Source organism: Motacilla alba, chromosome 4 (assembly GCF_015832195.1).
Source record: "Motacilla alba alba isolate MOTALB_02 chromosome 4, Motacilla_alba_V1.0_pri, whole genome shotgun sequence".
NCBI lineage: Eukaryota > Metazoa > Chordata > Aves > Passeriformes > Motacillidae > Motacilla > Motacilla alba.
This window is the reverse complement of record NC_052019.1, coordinates 48328355-48348514: the sequence shown is the minus strand read 5'-3', so window position 1 is coordinate 48348514 and position 20160 is coordinate 48328355. Positions and strand designations below refer to the sequence as shown.

Sequence of the window (20160 nt, the reverse complement as noted above, 5' to 3'; positions counted from 1 at the left end):
GGATATTAAAACAATAATGGAAGTCAACCTTCCCCTTCAAATTCTGTTTTGAGTTCAAGCATTTGGCTTAAGCAATTATTAATCTTTCATAATGGCACCCTAGTGCTGAATTAAAGATTTTCATTGAGAAAGAATGAACCTACTCCTTAGGGAGCTCCTGACCTTCAAAAACAGCAATAATTTTAAAATTGCCCAAACCTTGCTATGTCAATCTGGTAATTGCAGAAAGCAACAGGGAAAAAAATAATAGAACACTGTTATGTGTAACTGTGCTGGCAGACTTTATTTGCATAGCCACTTCATCACTTATTAATCATGTACCACATCATTTCTTTCAAGATTTTGCCTAAAAATTGTATGAGGCTAGACGAGGTCACAGTTATCCAAATTAATGAATGGGTTTTGCTTCTAGCAGTCCAAAAATTTTTCTACATATCTCAAACTTCACTCATATGCTGAGATGAACAAATATCACTGACCTCCAGATAGGTCTCTTGATTGTCTCTAAACAAGTGATTCCTCCAAAGCTGTATTTATTTAACACTATTAAATGCCATTTTGAAATTCTATCTAGATGTTGCTGGAAGAGACATTTCTCCATCAATGTAAAAGAAAGACATCAACAGACTTGCCCTCTTCCTAATACACTATAGCAGTACATATTAATCATATTTTCTCCACATTTTTTCTTTCTTACCATATTTTTTCTTTCTTACCTTGACTTTACTGCTGCTTTGATTCCACCTTGATTCCAGGACGCCAAAAAAAAAGGAAGGATTTTTCTGGTATTGTTGGCCCATGATGCCTCCCAGAATAACTATTTAATTTCCTTTGTCAATGCCTGCATTTGTCAAGTTTTACTCATGACTGTCATTTTCCCTGTCTATTTTACAGAATCTATTAACATTGGCACATACGCATCCATATTTTGATTATTTTCATGTCTTCTTTTAACTAGGACTTGTTTTGAACCAGATGCAACTGCAGTTAGTTGTTTTGGTGACCCAATAAAGCATTTGAAAGAAACTCTCATTAATCATTTCCCTTTCATCTCTAAGTTCTTCCTCTCACTCAGGAGTATGTCAGTTTTGGTTAACACTCAAGTATCAACATGCTCATTAAAACTGTGATCACAACTCAAACTGAGTCCGAGTTCTGCAATGGAACATACAGCTGTGCCCCCCACACGTGCTCCAGACCCCCCACACCACCAGTGAGTAATGCCCACCTGCTGCTTTTAGGACAGCAATGGACATCAGTGGCAGAGCTCCTTCAAACTCCATCTATTGTGATGCCGATTCTGCTTTGCAATAAAATTAATATTTGCTTGGGTGAACAGAGGATCCTTCTGGAACCCCAGCAAGATCCCAGCTGCATTTCAAACCACAGCTGACTGACAAGTGAATGTTTAGCAACCTGCCCAGGAGTGGCTCAGTGGCCTACTGGAGGCAGTCCCAGCTTCACTCCCTGTCCTTCTCCCTTGCCCCCAGCATACCTTGCTGTTATCCTAAACTGAATTTGCACTTGCAGCATAGTGAAACAAACAAAGAAAATGGATGTGTTTTCATGGTTTTCATGACACCACATATATTATATGTAAGCTTTGCTGTTGGTATCTTTACAATGAACCAGCAGTTAAAATTCACAAGACAGGAAGAGACAGTATGTTCTTCAGCCAGCTCAAAGTGCATGCCACTTCAGCTTCCATCAAATTCTTCTAATTTTTTTTTTCTCCTCCTGTTTCACTCTTTATCTGGAAGGAAATGAAGTATTCTCAGACAACGTCCAGTAGAGAGGTCAAGATTAGTGAACTTTCTAGTTCTTCAACACTGGTAGGTTCCCAAGGATAAAACACAACCATTTTCTTCTTTTCAGTCATGAGGAAACCATTATCACTAAATCTGCCTTTTATACTCCCTACATCCAAAGTAACAAAGGGAGCAATTGCAGTGGTCTGAAGAGCAAACACATAAATGTCATCTTGTTGGGACACAGAGGCCTGAAAGAGAAATAAAAAATATGCATTATTTAAAAAATACATGTTAAAGAAGACCCCAGTTACACCCATATTGGGAAAGACCTGCATATCAGTAAAACAACCACATTTGATCAAAAGTAGTATTCTTCATATCTAAGAATCATGTAAAAACTATAAATGTTACTAGAGCCTTCCTACAGAATACTACAGACTGTGGAAAAATGCCAAGAAGTATTATCACTTTGCCATCTTCTTATGGGAATAACTGAATAAATGGTAATCTGAGTTCTACATAGTACTGCTATCCCATACTTACTGCATTGAAAGAGATTTGTCTTTTCACCAACACTTCACTCAACTTATCAGTTCACATCTACTAGAAGAGCTTGCCTTTTTCAATTATATACATAATAGAAATACACAGAAACAAAAGATGGTAAAAATCCCAGAAGGACAGAAAGACATCTCATCTTAATGCATCATGGCAGTGAAGCCCTTATCCTTAATTTAGTTATATATTAAAAAAATAATTGTGAAATATAAGGTCAAGGTATAATGTTTTGTATTAGGCTCTATCAGTACTTAAATCTCAGAGAGACTTTAAATCCAAGCCAGGATGCATTTTCATGCAGCACTCCCCATTCACCACAATGAACGATTATGCTAGATAACTTTCAAATATCAGTTAACCATCTACAAAAAGAGGACAAATTACAGTCAGTGCAGGCATCATGTTCTGGTTACAAGAAAAGCAATGCTATTCATTTTTGAGAAAAAGCACACATCCTCTACACATTCTGTTTCCTGAAGAGAGACTAATGCTTTTGATGCTTTTTAAAAGGAATGCTAGGAACTGTAGCTCTTGGACAAGCAATGTATTTGAAAGCCCAGTTAGTTTATTAGTAACTAAGTATAGATGTACCAGCCTCTCCCAACTCGGTCATTTTTTTAATCACAGCTGCATTTCCTAAAATGACCACTTTGCATTTATCCTTGCTAGTTATCCTTATTAGTTAGTATTGCAAAGACAACACTGTTACAAGATAAAGGAATTAAATTTTCCAAAAATGCTCCAGTTGCAGAGCTTTTCTTATTGACAATACTATTCATAAACCAAAAAACCAAACAAAAACAAACAAAAAACCTCCCCACAGCATGACTCAGACTGCAGATTGTACCACCAGATGAAAAAAAAAAAATTAAACCAGGCTGATTTCTTTTCTTTGTATACTCAGGAGGCAGGCTGTGCTGTCGTGAAAGAGATAAGAAGAGAAAATCTGGCCCATTTTCTTTTTGTAAAGCAATTATGCTGGTCCAGATTCAAAGAGATTAGACCTCTATTCCCCTCTTGTTCAGTTTAGCACTAAAGAGCAAAGCTGTAGTTTGAAAGCCAAATGTGAGAACACAAAGGTCCCCATCCTGCCCATCAGATGATGAGGAATTTTTCAATAAGCTGTACATGCTAAGAAGTGAGGTTTAATAAAAACATGTGTGCACACACAGGGCATGCAAGCTCTCTATATATACAGCAAGCTTCCTAGGAGCAGAAGAAATCTAGGAAAAAGTAGCAAATTGACTAAATGACAATGTTATACAACACTAATGGGTTTTTTGCCTGTTTAGGAGACTGACACACTTGCTAACTATTAAGAATAATCACTATTATGCAAATCAGAACCCTTACTGGAGGGCAGGGATTTGAAGGAGGAGGAAAGGAGCATGCATTACTGCGTGTTAGTAATGTTACACTGATCTGAGAGCGTGAGCACTTGTAGAGGAAATGCTGCTGACAGTAATGCACTCCACACTCAACTGAAGTAGGATCACCTCATCCTGACATACAGTGCTGTCTGCAAGCCAGAACACTTGTCATGATGCTATTTGCTGTCTAGGGACAAAAAGAAAGAAAGGAGCAATGCTGCAAGGTGGAAAACAATCTAAACAAATAAAAGGGAGATTTCATTCTTTAAAACAGAACAAAGCCCAGACAAAAAACACAAACAAACAAACCCCAGCAGTCTTATCTGGATACACATATAGTGACACCAGAAAAAAATCTGATTTTGAGCTCAACCTGGAAGCCAGAAGAGCAACAACTAAGGAGAAAGAACATTCAGTGGAATCAGACACTGCATAGCCAGCAAACAACCCAAAGCTGTAGGACAAGCAAAAACAAATACAATAATTTAGCATGATTGATGCTTACACTAAGCTGGGTCTTCTCTAATCCCACGGCATCCTTGAATGATGAAAGGAAGTAATGGTTCACAGGACTCTGGAGCCCATCTTCTCCCACGAGACAGAAAGTAATAACACAGCTTCTCCTGGTACAATTTCTGCATCTTTCCAGAAGGTCACTGATGGACTCGTTGTAGATGGGGACAGCACTCTGTGCTTTAACAGTCACACCTTCTTTGGCAAGGGTGCATACGGGCTCCAAAGAGCTCCAGGCGTGCACTACGACCTATCAAGCACATTGAGAGAGCACAAAGCTTAGAAAAAGGCTACATCTGTGAAAACAATGCAGCATCCTAGATTTCAGATTGCTCATTACAACAGACATTTTTCTGACAGCACCAGCTGACTTCCACCTACCAAGAAACTACACAATAGATATAGCATAAAAATTAGATCATTGTAAAATTCTAACAAGAGGTCCATTTCAAACACTCTGGAGCTGCTCTTGATCTGCAAAGACTTTTTTGTTTTCTCCAGGCTCCTTGAGAAGAAGAGATTGCCAATTCCTGCCAAGTGATTGTTGGGAAATGGAATTATTGAGTGACTAATTTGTTGACTCTTTTTCCTCCCTTCCTGGATTTAAAAAAAACTCAAACAGAGGATTTTCTTGAGATTGCTCAGCGTTATCTGATGTAACCCAACTGGGTATGCTAGAGTTCCTGCATAATAACCATTAAACAGAAGAAAACTCCATCATCTTAAAATGGATTATGAAAGTTATATTAATACAGCAAAATACATTCCCAGACATCTTCCATTCATTATGAATTTACCCTTTTTAAAAGGGCATAATTTGGAAATTGAGCACTTAATAAGAATTAAAACATTTGGTTTCATAAATTTTCAGTTATTTTTTGCCTTAACAGGAGTGTGGAGTCAGGAATAGATCTTAACTCCTTTCAAGAGTTAAGTACCAAATCTTCTTGAAGTGCAATATACAGTATTCATCAGAACTATTCTACTGCCAACACTTCTCTGATGCTATCAGAAAATCTGAATTTATGTCTGTTAGAATAACTCAGACTGGAAACGAACAATTTCATTAAGTGCAGTCCTACTCCAAGAACTACCGATCCAGAAATTGCAACCATTTTCTGTAGCATATATTACTCCATATAAGCAACCTTATAAATCTGAAAATTCATGGAAGCCCACCAGACAGAGCAATGATCTAGGAGCTGACATACTTATACTACTAGTGAGTCATTCCAGGTCTTGAGGTCTGTTTTCCTATCCTTCATACTGTTTTCACATGGGACACACTTTATGTCAGGAGCTATTGCTCATAGTGGAAAATGGTCCCTAAATTCATCTGGGGTCTGGCTGCCATATGATTAACAGCAACAAAATGTAACAAGCTGAAAAGGAAGACTGTTGTCTACAAGAAAACACAGCAGTCCAAATACTGACTTAAAAATCCTATCAGTTTCTACAGCATTATCAGAAAACAGTTAAGGCATCAATTGCAAAGTGGTGACATGCATAGGTGACCATCCAATTGAAGATGTGCTGTTCATATTTCAGAAGATAATCCCATCCTTTTTCCCAAAACTGTATTGTTTGAGTACTGGTAAGCAATAGTACAATTCCTTTTTTCCCCTCTACTTAATCAGGTTATCTAGTTCTAACACCCAGGGAAGAGTTTTGTTAAGTATTGAGGTACCATTTTTCACACTTTGTTCTATTTAACCATCAATCCCTTTAAGATTTCAACAGAATAATTCATTTCAGCCTTATACCTACAGGCTATAAACAAAGTAATTCCTTCTTCTGTGAAGGACTACACACTACTTAAATAAAGGATAGTGTTGCCCCTAAGATTAAACACTAGAGTTGCATCTCATGATGTTTGAGCATGGCCTTACTGAAGCTTGTCATGCTCACTTGACAGGCTCCTTTCAGCTTCTCCCAGTTTTGTAGGAGGCACACAAGAATGGTGAGGTAAGTGTCACTTACCCTCAAAGTCAGCTTGTGGTCCTCATGAAGATCTGAGACACCATAAATGTGCAACATCCCTTTGTCTTCATAGGCCACAGGCAGCAGTGGTGCAAAGAAGTTCTGGGCAAAATAATGGAGCAGTTTCCACTTACCACCATACTCTAAAAATGGTTAAAAAGAAGAAAGACTGAAACTGAATCCAAGATTGCCTTGTCACACATTCCGTGTATGTGCTTTCCGGTCCTGCTATTGGCAATCCAACATCCCCTTCCACCTTTTTTCATCTCTATCAAGTGCAAAGAATGACTGAAGGTACTCTTGCTTCTTTCCAGGCAAGGCTCTGCCCTGGAAAAGATCTGATGCTCCTTCAAGCTTTGAGCTTTTCCAAAAGTTTACATTTTTCTCTGTCTCTGTCCTATCACTGCTACACTGTCATTCAGTTAAAGGAAGCCTTGAGCACAAGTGACAAGGCTGACACAACACACCACACATAAACCAAGCAGCTGGAACATCTGTGCTGTTGAGAATCCAGACAAACACACTGGCATTGCCACAGACTATCACTACTATAAAAAGAGACGAGATACTTACACTAAGTGCTCTCTTCCCCTTTTTCAGTCCTCCTTTCAGTTCTTCCTTAGAGGACGTCAGTAACAATAAAGACAAAAACAAGTTCCCAAACCAAAGACAACTGTGGCAAAACAAATTTGCCAAGATCTAGAGACAACACCTCCTCCATGGGAGTTAGTATTCATGACAGACACGTGACAAACAGTTCACACCGCTTCTTTAATGGAAAGCTGTACCTCATTACTTTCAATACTTTGAAAGCCTGCCATTAAATTGGAAAAGCCATCAAACTCTGCCTCCTCTCCAAAAAAAGCACTTTTGCTTTCCTGCTTTGCAACAGTGCCACATAAATATTTTGAAAGAGAAACTGTATCCATTTCTTCCTCTATTAACATTCCATCTAGCACCCACTATCTGCATTTTAAGTTTGTCCTTGCTCAACTATTATCCAGTCACTGAAATGGCACTAAAAAAAAGTAGCAAGTCAGCTGCACCATCTCACAAGGAAAGAAAAGTTAGATACTGGTTTCATTCTTGTTTCTGGCTCTTTACTTTATACAACAAGTTTAAAGCTGATGTATGCTTTATGACATATGAAGAATATTTTCAGTGAGATGTTTTTGTTGTACCTCTCAGTAATTACTCTCTTAAGTTTTGGTTCTTGTACAAAGCTCTTAGCACTTTCAAACATCTCATAATTAAAGACTTATCCAAAGTCATCTTTAAAGGGCTGTTGTGGAACTTGAACATGCTTTGTCTGCACTCCACATAGACATGAATGAGCTTTGCGAAGAATAAGTGCATTAGCTCCAGTTTAGCACCTTAACACATCACCTCGTTCTCAGCAAGTTCACAACCAGCTAGCTTGGAGAACAAGAAAAGCTCTTATCTGCCTGGAAAACCCACACAAGATTGAAGTGTGCTATGAGATCAGTCTGCTGCCAGCAAAAACACCACTGGCATTCAAGTTAATTGCACTGAAGCAAACTGAAGAGATAAGGCTGGAGGAAAACTTCAGGAGAAGCTGCTGCATTTATTCAAAACAGACAGTCAATAAACTCATGAACATACTCAGTATATTGGTGCTTCTCAGTATAAAACTGTAGAACCATTTATGATGGAAATGATCTCTAGGATCAAATTCAGCCTGTTCACCTGCCAAGTGCACCATTAAACCATGTCCCTAAGTTCCCATGCCATGCCTGTACATCTTGTAAATACCTCTAGGGATGGTGGTTCTACCACTTCCCCGAGCAGTTTGCTCCAACGTTTGAGAACACCTTCAGTGAAGAATTTTTTCCTAAGATCCAATTTAAACCTGCACTGGCACAACTTGATGCCATTTCCTCTTATCCTGTCACTTGTTAAGGGAGAAAAGGAGCCGACCCCCACCTTGCTATGACTCCCATTAAGGTAGTTGAAGAGACTGATAAGGGGGGTGTGTGTGGGGGTGTGTGTGTTTGTGTGTCCCAGCCTCCTTTCCTCCAGGGTAAACACCCCCAGCTTCCTCAGCTGATTTCTACAAGCCTTATGCTCCAGCAGACCCTTCCCCTGCTCGACTGCCCTTCTCTGGACATGCTCCAGCACCTCAATGCCATTCTTGTAGTGAGGGGCTCAGAACTGAACACAGCATTTGAGGTGCAGCCTCAGCAGTGCCAAGTACAGGGGGACAAATCCCTTCTCTACTCTTTCTGGCCAGAGACACAAGCCAGGATACCCTTGGCCTTCCTGGCCACCTGGGCACACACCAGCTCATGTTCAGCCGCTGCTGACCAGCACCCCCAGGTCCTTTTCCACTGGGCAGCTTCCCAGCCACTGCCCCCAGCCTGTGGCACTGCCTGGGGTTGCTGTGACCCAAGGGCAGGACTCAGCACTAGGCTTGTTGACCCTCACAAAACTGGCCTCAGCCCATTGATCCAGTCTGTCCAGATCTTTCTGCAGAGCCTTACTGCCACTCCCACCCAGCTAGGTGTTGATTGCAAATTGGCTGAGGGTGCACTCGAACCCCCAGTTCAGATCCTTAATAAAGATATTAAGCAGAGCTGGCCCCAGTACTGAGCCCTGGGAAATCCCAGCAGCGACCTGCAGTCAGCTGGATGTGAATCCATTCACCACCACACCTGGCCTGGCCCTCCAGCCAGTTTGTTTTCATGGTGAACAGTGCACCCATCCATACCATAAACAGCCAGTTTCTCCAGGAGAATGTTGTGGGAAATGGCATTAAGGCTTTGCTAAAGTCTAGGCAGACAACACCACAGCCTTTCCTCATCCACCAACTGCATCAGCTTGCCATAGAAGGAGATCAGGTTGGTCAAGCAGGACCTGCCTTTCAAAAACCTGTGCTGGCTGGGACTGATCCCCTGGTGATATGAACAAAGGCATGTTCTGGCATTCCAAGGACACTTCCTGACAGAAAACACTGGTGGTTTAAAGAACAAATGTACCAAAAATAGGGGGTGCTAACAAATTACTCTTCAGTTATTAAACTTGAGAAGATGGGAGATTCAGACTGGAGATGGATTATCTGAAACAGAGTGAACAGGAGGGCAGTATCTGATCCAACAAACAAAAGCTATGGGCCTTGTATGAGAAATGGGCAGGGAGGGTCTGGGAGGGGTTGAAATCTCTAAAGCCCTCAGGACTGCTACAGGACTTCCCGGAATTTCAACAGTCAATTAATTAAATTGCCAATGCAATAGATGTTGCTAACTGCAGAATCCAGGCAAAGCCCACCACAAGCACAGACAAGTTACCCAGCATGGTCTGAGGTTTCAGTGCCTGTTGACTTGAATTTTTTCCTGAGCTAAATTCACATAATGAAAATCTAGGCTTCAGCTGTCTTATATATGGAAATTAATGTAGAGCAGTTTCTGCTACTTAGTGCAATATAAAATCCTGCTTCTTTTTGAATGGGTCCTTCTCTCAACCTCTGCTGTGCCTTGCTTTCCAACTGGATTACACAGCCACACTGCAGAGGGAAAGAGAGGAAGTTTCTACCAAGGCAGCAGAGATCCTCAAAAAACCTTTACAGTGAGGATGACACACTCAGGGTGAACATGGCATCAAACTTCCACAGGAAAACCCAAGCAAACAAAAACCCCAGCCAACAAACAAAATCAAACAAACCATACACTTAAAAGTTTGCACATTTTCAAAACCCACTGTACTACTTCAACACCCATTGTTTTGGAATGTTTGAAACATCATTCGTCTGCTTAACTCAAATCAGCTTTTAATATTGGTATTTCCCTTCCCAAAAAAACTAGAGCCATTTTAAAGAACCTAAACTCAACTGCTGTAGCAGTTTCACACACACACAGGAAGTGTTTTCCAATGACAACTTTTCCAGCAACAGGATCTTAATAATACATTTGTCAAAGTAACTTCAGACAGCAAGGAAAACTGAAGCTAAGTAAAAAGCCCGTATTTTTCAGTTCTTCTGTTGTCTTGATTTCCACAGGACCAGAACTACATTCCTTTCTTTAAAAACAGGCAACTTGCATATCTAATACCCCACGAACACACACCCAAAAATGGATATAAAAAATCTGGAGGTCAGGAAGTTATCATGAGAAACCTCTAGGTTTAAACTTTCTTGTTACAGACATGCATGCCCAAAGGCAACAGTCAAAAGTTATTTAAAATAGCCCTGGGGTGGTTTTCTCCTCCTCCCACATTTAGAGAAATTCTTACAGAAATCCAAGTTCCTCAATTTTTCTTGACAATAACACGGGATTTGCACTCACTGTGGTACTAAACTTCCAAACAGGAAATTAGGTTTGTAATGAGACCCAATACCCTTTTTTCTGACTCTTCCCTGAAGCCTTCTACACTGATGGCAGGAGTGCAAATAAACAGATCTCCCTGAAATGATTTCAAATTAATCACTTCACACCATTAAATGCAACCTGAGAAACATGCTGCTAGTTCATTCCTCACCTCAGCCTCATGAATTCAGATCAATTATTCTCCCTAACAGCCTGTACCGGGGCTCACCAGGGGCTCTAAATATTGAACCTGCAATAAAAGCCAGTTATCTGCTCAAGGCAATCTCAAGACTACTGAGTTGGGTACCTCAAGGTGACACTTGTCTGGGAGTGTCACAGCACTCCACCAAAACATACTGCAGAGATGCTAAAGCATCCAACATGGCACAGCCAGCTTCACAGCTAGGTGCTAACAGTAAGAACCCAGTTGTGATAAAAGCTGTTTACTTCTGAGCTGCAGAAGTACCAAGATACAAGTGCTGTGCTGTGTTTTCATTCAACCCAAGCAAACATCCTAAAGGTAAAAGTTAAAAGGAGAAAGATTTGCTACCTTCTTCCTTCCCCACCATGTGCAAACATTTCTGCTTTGTACCGGAAATTATGTAAACCCCTCCATGACTTCCTGCAAAGCAACAGATTTAAATAAAAGCACTCATTGGTGATACTACTGTGCCACCTAACAAGATGCAGAAACGTGTTTTTGAAGTGCAAATAAAACTAATTTCTCCCAAGTCTTGCATAATTTCAGCCATTAGCATTTCAAAATCCCTCTACCACACTGCCTAATTAAATGAATATTAAACCTTTCCTCATCTCACTGAGGGAATACAACAAAACAAAGGGACAGCTGTATCTCTGCTGAGCTTCTTTCTTCTAAACTCCAACAACATATGAATAATTCAAGTATTTGATAAATACATTGATGTCATCTCTGTACTCAAAAAGACATTTATGGTCTCCACGACCATTACATCTATCAATACACCTGTCTTTACAAAGGGAGACTTTTCCAAGCATCTTTTTCTCTTGAGGCACTTAAAACCTACAAGCATCACTCATTGCTACAATCATAAAAGTGAACATTGTGATATTCCATTTCCTAATACAAGCCTAGAAAGTCCAGAAAGATAAGCATCATAGCTGGACCACTGCCTTATCATTTAAATAAATTAGCCTCTTTCTTCTACTGGTTTTTGCTTTGTCATTGCAGTTATTTTGTTTGGATTAATCAAAGGAAAAAAAAAAGAACAGAAAGGGAGAGGGACAAACATCTCCCAGAAAAAGAGGGGGAGGATGGTGTGGGCTAATTTTTTCCCAAAACCAGGCCAAATGGCATTTTATTCCAAGGGCACATCAAGACTGTCCATAGACAGTCTTACTTTTTGTCTCAGCTTTTTCTAGTTTGTGAAATGCTTAAAGATTTTCAAAACCAAAGTATGTGAGAAATAACTAAAATTGAAAGAGAATCTACCCAAGTCCTATACAGCTGCCATAGGACAGCTTCTCAATTTCAAAATGACTCCTAGACAAAATGTTTGGAACATGAAACACAGCCACTTCCCTCATGCCACATATTCCTCATTCCACCCCTACTTCTTACTGTCTGAGTGACTTATCTCTTTATATGTCTGATTAGTTTTGTGTTCTAAGAGGGAAAAAGAATATGCGTAAATAGCATATTAGCAGAATAATTTAGTCATGAGGAGTGATTTACCTCATTTGACACCAAGTCAGACATCAAATCTCAGCCAGTCATCTCCTATAAAAAGCTCCTCAGAAGACACACTAGGTGAAAGATATCTTATTAAGTTCTATGAAAATCAAATTCATCATGGAGAAGGTAATTCACCCCAGTTCTGAGACAGCTAAGGACACAATGAATCACATTTGGAGATAATCATCTCTTCCCCCAACTGACTAGAGAAGAAATCTAGATGTTCAATTTTTACATCATAAATCCCATCCTGTAATGCATTTCTAAAGGACAGACAGAAATACGTTCAAAGTTTGTAAAGGTGCCCAAGAGACAGCGCAGAGCTGTATTTCTTATTCTGATACTTCCAGATGAGGAAAACACAACTGGTAGCTGGTGCTTTTTACCAGACTGTCACAAAACTTACCCAAGGAAGCCCATGAGGGTGCCTGCCAAATGTCATTGAGTTGCCAGTACAGAGCTCCCATGGTGTGTCCTTCTCCATTGATTATTTCACTTTGACTAAAACGATAGAATTCGGTTTCTGTCTTTATACACTGAGCCTGCATCACCTTTGTCAACAAAGAGATAAAAATTATTTTTGGCATATCGGATTTTACTTTTTTTTTTCAAAACGTGTGAATATATTGATACACAACACAGACTTCACAGCAGCAGCACACAACTTTAAACTTGAGCCCCGAGGACTATCCACCTGTAGTGCAGTGGAACTCTGCTGAAAGGAGATCTATTCCTAGCAGCTCCCAACAGCTTTGCAAGCAGTACCCTTCAAGAATCTCATATGGGGCTACTTCCATACAGTGAGGATGGTCTTTGAAAGGCAAATCAAAGACAAGGAAAATAAAATGAAATTTAAAATAAGTATTTTTTTACATTAATTTAAGTAACCCCCTCCAGAGTTGCAAACTTATGTTGAGCTGCTTTGCCTTCAGTATACATTACCTTAGTGTCTAAACCCCTACACTCTGAACTTACATTCTCACTACAGTTAAAACTGTGCATCAGAAAAGCAACCTTTTTTCAGATGCACTCCCACTCCTTTTCTCCTTCTCCATGACATCTAAAAACCACTTTTCAGAATTTTCATTGGCCAAGTTCTCAATGGGTGCTAAACAGACTGATATGTTCTTCACACAGTTTATTATTAGGCTGGGGAAATATAAAGAAATTCTTAAAATAAAGTTAAAAGCCTTTAGGACAGCCCAAAAGGTAAAGATATTACTTCTAGTTAACCATTAAAGCAAGTGTGCTTTCTTTATCCTTTTTGCTATCATTATTTTGGTATTAAATTGTTTAACCTGTTAATAAGGCCTTGACAGACTTAGCCTTACAGAAACTCTCACAGCTTTTTTGAGTCAGGACCTCATGGTGAAAGCTTTACCCCTGATTTCAATTTCACAGCATCATCTATCCTTGTTCTCTTGTCAAGAGTGCCAAAAATTCTCAAGAAATTTTGCTTTTATATAAAACTTGCTGACAGCAGCTCTCAAACATTAGAAACTCAGTGAGTGTGCAGTTATTTCCATCAAGAGTGTTTCTGAAATTCTTGAAACACACCAAAAATTAACAGCACTTTCAATTTCCATAATAGCATTAGAAAGTTACTTAGCATCTTTTAAAATTTGCACAGAAATTGCAAATAAAGAAGCAAGCATGATGTAGAACTACTATGAATCAAAAGCAAAATACATGCTTCTGATCTGAAAAAAACCCCAAAATGTATTCTCTAAAATATCAATATTTGAGTCCATAACAAAACAAAATTCTCTAATTAACAGAGAACTACATTCTTTGGAAAAAATATTGCTTCCAAAACTTGTGTTTTCCATGTGGCAAGAATCAAAGCAGTGAGCCTACAGGGGCCACATGAAGAGCAAAACATTCCCACCCTGGAACAGGGAGCAACACGCCGCACTGGGAATAATCTTGTACCATGGAAGCCCAGCACATCCCTGCATCCTCCCCCAGCTACATGAGCCCAGCTGGGGAGAAGGACCAAGGCAGCACATACTGACATACTTTCTCTCAGTTGAGACAGTTTCTGGGTAATTCCCTGATTATTCCAGAAAATTTGAGTCTCTCTACAATTAAGGAGAGACAAGCTAGCTCCAAATTAAACTGGACTCTCCAGTTCTTCAGAATGGAAACTTTCTGTATGATGGAACACTCCCTAAGGGACCAGGTCCAGCTCTAACAGCTGACAGAATTTAATAGAACAAGCATTGAGAGTGACTTCTATGGAAGAATCACTGTTACCTGAGTGAGGAAGATCATATCCTTGAACTGTTTTACAGGATCTGGGCTCTGCGGAAGCTTGAAATGACGCCCAACCTCTTGAAGCATCTGAATATTGCCACCTTCATGGTGCTGCCGATGGAGAGAAAAATTGCTTGTGTAGGACCAGTCCTCAGGGGAGGAAACCTTTTAAAAACCACAAAAATAAGGTATCTGAATGAAAAGGTAGAAGGTACAATGACAACCAGGATATTGAGGAAAGGATATCCACTGCAGCCTACTGATACAATGCAAAATATTAAAACTGGTAGTATATTTCTAAAGTGCCTCATGCAGTTGCAAAGATTTTTAATCACTAACACTCTTTGCTTACACTCCTTGTACAAATGAATGAAAACACACATTGCATTGAACCCAGAAGAGCAACTTTTGCCTCAGTGGCATTTAACTTAATTGTCCTAAGGTTTGGGCTGGCCAAGGGACCTCAGAGTTTTGCTTGCATTCACAGCAAATCAGAAACACCATAGATTAATATGGAAGAATGTAATCTAGTCAAACACATTGAGGTATAAAAGTTATATAAATCAGTAGGGGTATAAATTCTAGTAATATGTATATATATTTTCAAAACCTGCCTCTGATAACAAATGATCATAAACCAGCTTTTTTCAACTAAAGACAATGACACAGTATAATTCATTAAGCCATTATTGCCAAGTTTTCATTGTAATTACTCTCTCTAAACAATCTTATTTAAATTTGTTTCTTTTTAGGCTGGATTGAATAATTTTTATTATTAATAATATAGATGAATGTTCTGATTATGCTTCAGATAATAGGCTTTACCCAGCAAACTGAAAAAAACATTCTGAACTCCTTTTGGTTGCATGCATGAATATCAACATCTCTCCCTGGACATACAGCATGGTATGTCTCTGCTCCACTTTGGTAAATAAGACAGAACATATAATATCTAAATTTAATGCAGACAAAACCAAATCCTCTTTCAGGCAATACATTAAGAAACAGATTATTTAAATGAAAGAAATTGGTAAATACATAAAAATCAAAACATTTTAAAACCCAGCACAATTCAGCTTTTGTCTTATTTCTCCTCTTTCTCAAATACCTATCCCTAGACACCACAAAAGCAAACAGATGTTAGTCAATCATTACTGAGCTATACATTAAATAGAATTACTACCAGAAATAACAGTTTCATATTAGTCTCTCATCCAAACCAAGTCCCTCTTGCAACATCAAGGTAAGTATATTGAACACCAAGGAGGGAAACAGAATGGTTCCATTCTCTCTCTCCCCACCAGCACACACCTCTAACCCACTTATGCCATATCATGCCTAACAACACATTACTACAGTTTGGATGCAGAAGTTTTTTGGGAAGAGACTCATTGCCCTCACTAAATGAAAGCAAAGGGGACAGCAAGGTTTGGAAGCCCAGCCTTACCTTTTCAATTGTACTGAAGGAAGGCCAGGACTGAAATCCATACTCTGAAGCAAAACGAGTTTTAGGATACACTGTCCAGTTCCAGCAGTCACTGCTGTAGTCATAAAAGTGTGTGTCACCATAGTGCGTGTCATAAGGATTCCGGGAGAGCCAGCCTTCTTTAACTGACTCCAAGCCATTGGTGGGACTGGATGCCACAAAAGGACGACTCTTATCTTCCTGGGATTTAAAACAAAACAAAACAAAAATACAACTCCCTTACAAAGTGATTGGCTTTTACCATCTGAATACACAGACCATTTTTTGAAAAGAGGGGCTTGGGAGCAGGGAGACCATATTTTTTCCAAATTTCTGAGTCACCACCTAGGAAACATTCCCTTTTTTATGTCCTACTATTCATCATCTTTACTTACTTAATTAGGTTCTTACTTATGTTCTTGGAGGACAGCTGGGCACGATTCTGCTTGCTCTGCTCTTCTGAGGGATTCTCTCCTCACATCAAGAGATTTTCTATCTTTATATGCCTCTAAATTCTTAATGAAGGCTATTTAAAGTGTGCCTTGTGAAATATATACTCAAGGAACATTAATATTTGAGTACTGTGACTTCTTTATGGAAAATTATTACTTTTGCAGTGTTTTTACAGGAACAAGGCCATGATTTTCTCCTTTCTTATTAAATAGTCACCTAAATTTAGTCCTAACAAATCCAAGGTGTTCTGCTTTTAATGCTTGCATGGTATCATTACAGGTTATTGTCATTTTAGCTGGCTCTGCATGCTAAGATGGATGAGACTACAAGAAGGGTTACATTTCAAATTGTTCAGAGCTGCCTTTATTTATAGTCTCAGTAGACTTAGAATACTAAATCTTTTAACAATAGTCTACAAAGTACTGAAGGAATCCTTTTTCAGGTGTAATTCATTCAACACCCGACTTCTAGTAAGACAGAGGCCCAAGTTACCAGTAGCAAGTTACTGCAATTGTTACGAGCAATTGGCTCGAACACAGCAATGCACTCAAGACATTTGCCCCATTTTAAGAAACAATCCTGTTTTTCCCACATCATCTTTCTTTCTTTGTTGCTGGGTGTGAGTAATTAATAATTAACTGAAACAATTTACTACAGGAAATCCTGGATTCCCTGAAGTCTTTAGCTCAAAGGTAGAAGTCTTTTCAAGTTACCAAGTCCAGCACTACTAGTAGTTACAAGTTTCCTCAGCTGGCTTTTATTACACAGGACCTGAACTTATCTCCCTCTGTGGTTCCTTTTTGCACTCAAAATAGCTATTCTATGGATTTAAAATAAAAATGGGTCCGTCTTGGATGGCAATGCCGTACAAGTACCAAGCCAGAACACCTCACTTTGTTGCACACACACTGGCCACCCAACTCATGTAGCTAATCACCAAAACACCACAGCACACCTTTACACACAGCTCAGTACAGGAAGCTAGAATCTCCTCTTCTAAGAGGATAAATAAACCTAAAAAACCTGTGCAAAATCACACTAGACTTCATCAAGGATTCCAGATGTTTGTGGACTGCATACTGACAGTTTAAATTTTATATCAAAATATTTTACTTTGCCTTCATATACTGTAGAATACCAATATTTTGTTTACAAAATCAATACAATGACTACACAGCATGAGTTCAATATCTACTATCACTTTTGCTTTACCTGCTTAGAACAAAAAATATTCAGTCACATACTGAAGAAATAACATCTTTATAGATTTCTTCAACTGCTATTAAAAGATCTGAGGGCTGCTGAATGCTTCAACAAAATTGGATGAAGAAAACCTGATCACCAAAATTAATTAATTAATGGGCAAGCTGATTTTTGTCCACTAGAAGTGAAGGCACTCGTGGACATACTAAAAGCAGGAAGGAAAAAAGCAGCAAGATCTACTACACTTTCAGGTCTTACTTTACACATCATTAAATGTTCAAGACAAGTAATTTTTTTTTTTTTTTTTTTGAGAATAACTCTTGAGTTTAGAGAGTTGTTTAGAAGAGCTTGGAAAGAGCAATTGCTCAAAATGCTCTTCCTCATGTCTTAAAAGAATTAAAAGAAAAAAAAGGAAATCCCAGCTTGCTCAAACATTAAAACCTTTTGCCAAGCCATATCCTCCTAGAGTTTCTTGAGATTACTTACTCTGAGGACTATTTCACGGATGTTCTCCACATAAAGGGTCACGTAGTCTTTGATATAGACTCCTACATCAGAATAAGGTATGGAGAACCAGTTGCTTGCAATTGCTGCTTCATTTTCATTGTTACCACTCCACAGAATAACTGATGGATGAGATTTTAAACGTCGCACCTGAAATACAACTTACAGTTTCAGAAGTCAAGCAAAATTACTTCTCCTAACAAGGAATTTTAAAAAAAATAATCACTTTATTACTAGTTGAATTACAAGTCCATATGTATCTTACATATGCTAAGCCTACAATTCCCTTTTTTTGCCACATGGTTCACTACTCCCTTTGCCTGCTACCAGCCTCAAAGTTTCATAATACAGACCTTCAGAAGGGGAAACTTCCAATATGCTGGCATACATACATGCACGTATGTACCACCTTATGCACGTATGTACCACCCACCTCTACTCAGCCATGTGTGAAAGATAAATTCTGTGCAGTCTGCTTGACTGCTCCTGCAAGCAGTCAGAGGAGTTCAATAAGATTTAGCAAGGTTACATTTTGTGTCTGCTACATAAAGGTACACTAACAAAAACTTCAAAACAACCATTTTTGGAAAGCTAACTTACACAGTCAGTCAATGAAAAACAGATAATGTGAAACAGAGCTTTGACACATGGATAAAATACCTGATGAGAAACTTCTGCTCTTACTGATTCCAAATAATTCTGGTCAGTTGGATATAGCGCACATGCAAACATGAAATCCTGCCAAATCTACAAGGGAAAGGAAAGATTTAAAAAACTGTCAGCAAGTTACATACTTGAAAAATATACGGCTACTGGGATGCACAGTTCTTTGTTCAGACAGAAAACAAATCACATTCACCATGGGGCTCAAGTATGTGCATACTCTACTGTGGTTATCCTCAATATCAAGGTTACAAAATATTTACCCTTAGGAATCAGCTCCTGACAGCCTACATTGAGGAGCAGAATACGGCTCAGTAGATGAAGTTCTGTGAGTTTCAACAGAATAATCAGAAACATGAACATGTAGCAATCTGCAGCTGAACAGAACAATTTCATAATTATTTACTATTTTGCAGGTGTAACGCCAAATCGCCATTACTTAATGAGAAGAGACAATAATTCTTCTGATGCGTTACTGAGCACAGTAACAGACCTTAATGTGTACTTGTTAAGAAAACACCTCCATACAAAATTATCTAAAAACCAGCAAATCTTACCCAGTAAGAGGGACAGAAACAAACTAGATGCTCTAAAAACAGTGATCTTTCTCTTTAAAGAAAGATCAAGCAGATACTACTAGAGAACAGCAAGCTTTTCAATTCAAGAACAATAAACTCCATCTGTACCTTGCAGCAGAATTACAAAAATGGGAACAGAATCCCAATGAGATGGATAAGATTTCTTGTTTACCTGTTTTGTTTTTTAAATTGCTGTAACCTTGAGGCTCCTTCTAGTCTGTCTCAAATATTAATGAAAAGACCTCTAGAAGGAGCACCCTAACCCAAAGGGGTCTGTAGGAGACTCCACTTTTCTGAACACCATGCAACATAGAGAGACAGAGACCAGCTCCTCACAGAATTGCATTTTCATTGCAGTGAGAATATGCTTTTCCATGGCTCTTTTTAGCACACATTCCCTAAGGAAACTGAAGATAAAGAATAGGACAGTGGGGGATAATGGAACCATTAATAATTATTACAATCCTAACACTGTACAGAAAAAGCAAAGCTATTGCTGCAGAATTACTTATAATCCTTTAGTGACTGTTGGTGTCAAAACCCTCTATTGAAAGAAACTTTTTCTCACTATTTCCCTCAGTGAGCTATCACTGGTTTTCCTTAAGCACAGTTTGACTCCAATGCACTTTTAAGTCCTTGCAAGACCATCAGAAGAAACAAAACCAAAAGCCTTCCCCACTGCCCCTCCAGAAAAAGAGTCTGATTTTCTGCATTTACTTGCTATTTTGGCTGTTAAATAGGATCTAAATCTTGCACTTAGCACTGTACAGACACAGATCTATGTGGCCTACTTAAGGTGCCTAGTGTCAAAAATTAAAGAACTGTAAGTGCTC

The 20160-nt window shown here is 38.9% G+C and overlaps 1 protein-coding gene across 12 annotated transcripts in view; it reads right to left on the bottom strand.

The window, feature by feature from the left end:
- The window catches only part of MANBA (mannosidase beta), a 58656-nt gene that overhangs the window by 2925 nt on the left and 35571 nt on the right, over nucleotides 1–20160 (bottom strand). For all 12 annotated transcript variants that reach the window (XM_038136296.1, XM_038136298.1, XM_038136297.1 and 9 more), the window contains 8 exons: nucleotides 18747–18833; nucleotides 18069–18236; nucleotides 15909–16127; nucleotides 14462–14626; nucleotides 12612–12756; nucleotides 6173–6315; nucleotides 4185–4442; nucleotides 717–1999 (listed from right to left, as the gene is read on the bottom strand). In XM_038136296.1, coding sequence (XP_037992224.1) covers nucleotides 1775–1999; nucleotides 4185–4442; nucleotides 6173–6315; nucleotides 12612–12756; nucleotides 14462–14626; nucleotides 15909–16127; nucleotides 18069–18236; nucleotides 18747–18833 — 1410 coding nt within the window. In that variant the 3' untranslated portion in view covers nucleotides 717–1774. The remainder of the gene's footprint in view (nucleotides 1–716; nucleotides 2000–4184; nucleotides 4443–6172; nucleotides 6316–12611; nucleotides 12757–14461; nucleotides 14627–15908; nucleotides 16128–18068; nucleotides 18237–18746; nucleotides 18834–20160) is intronic.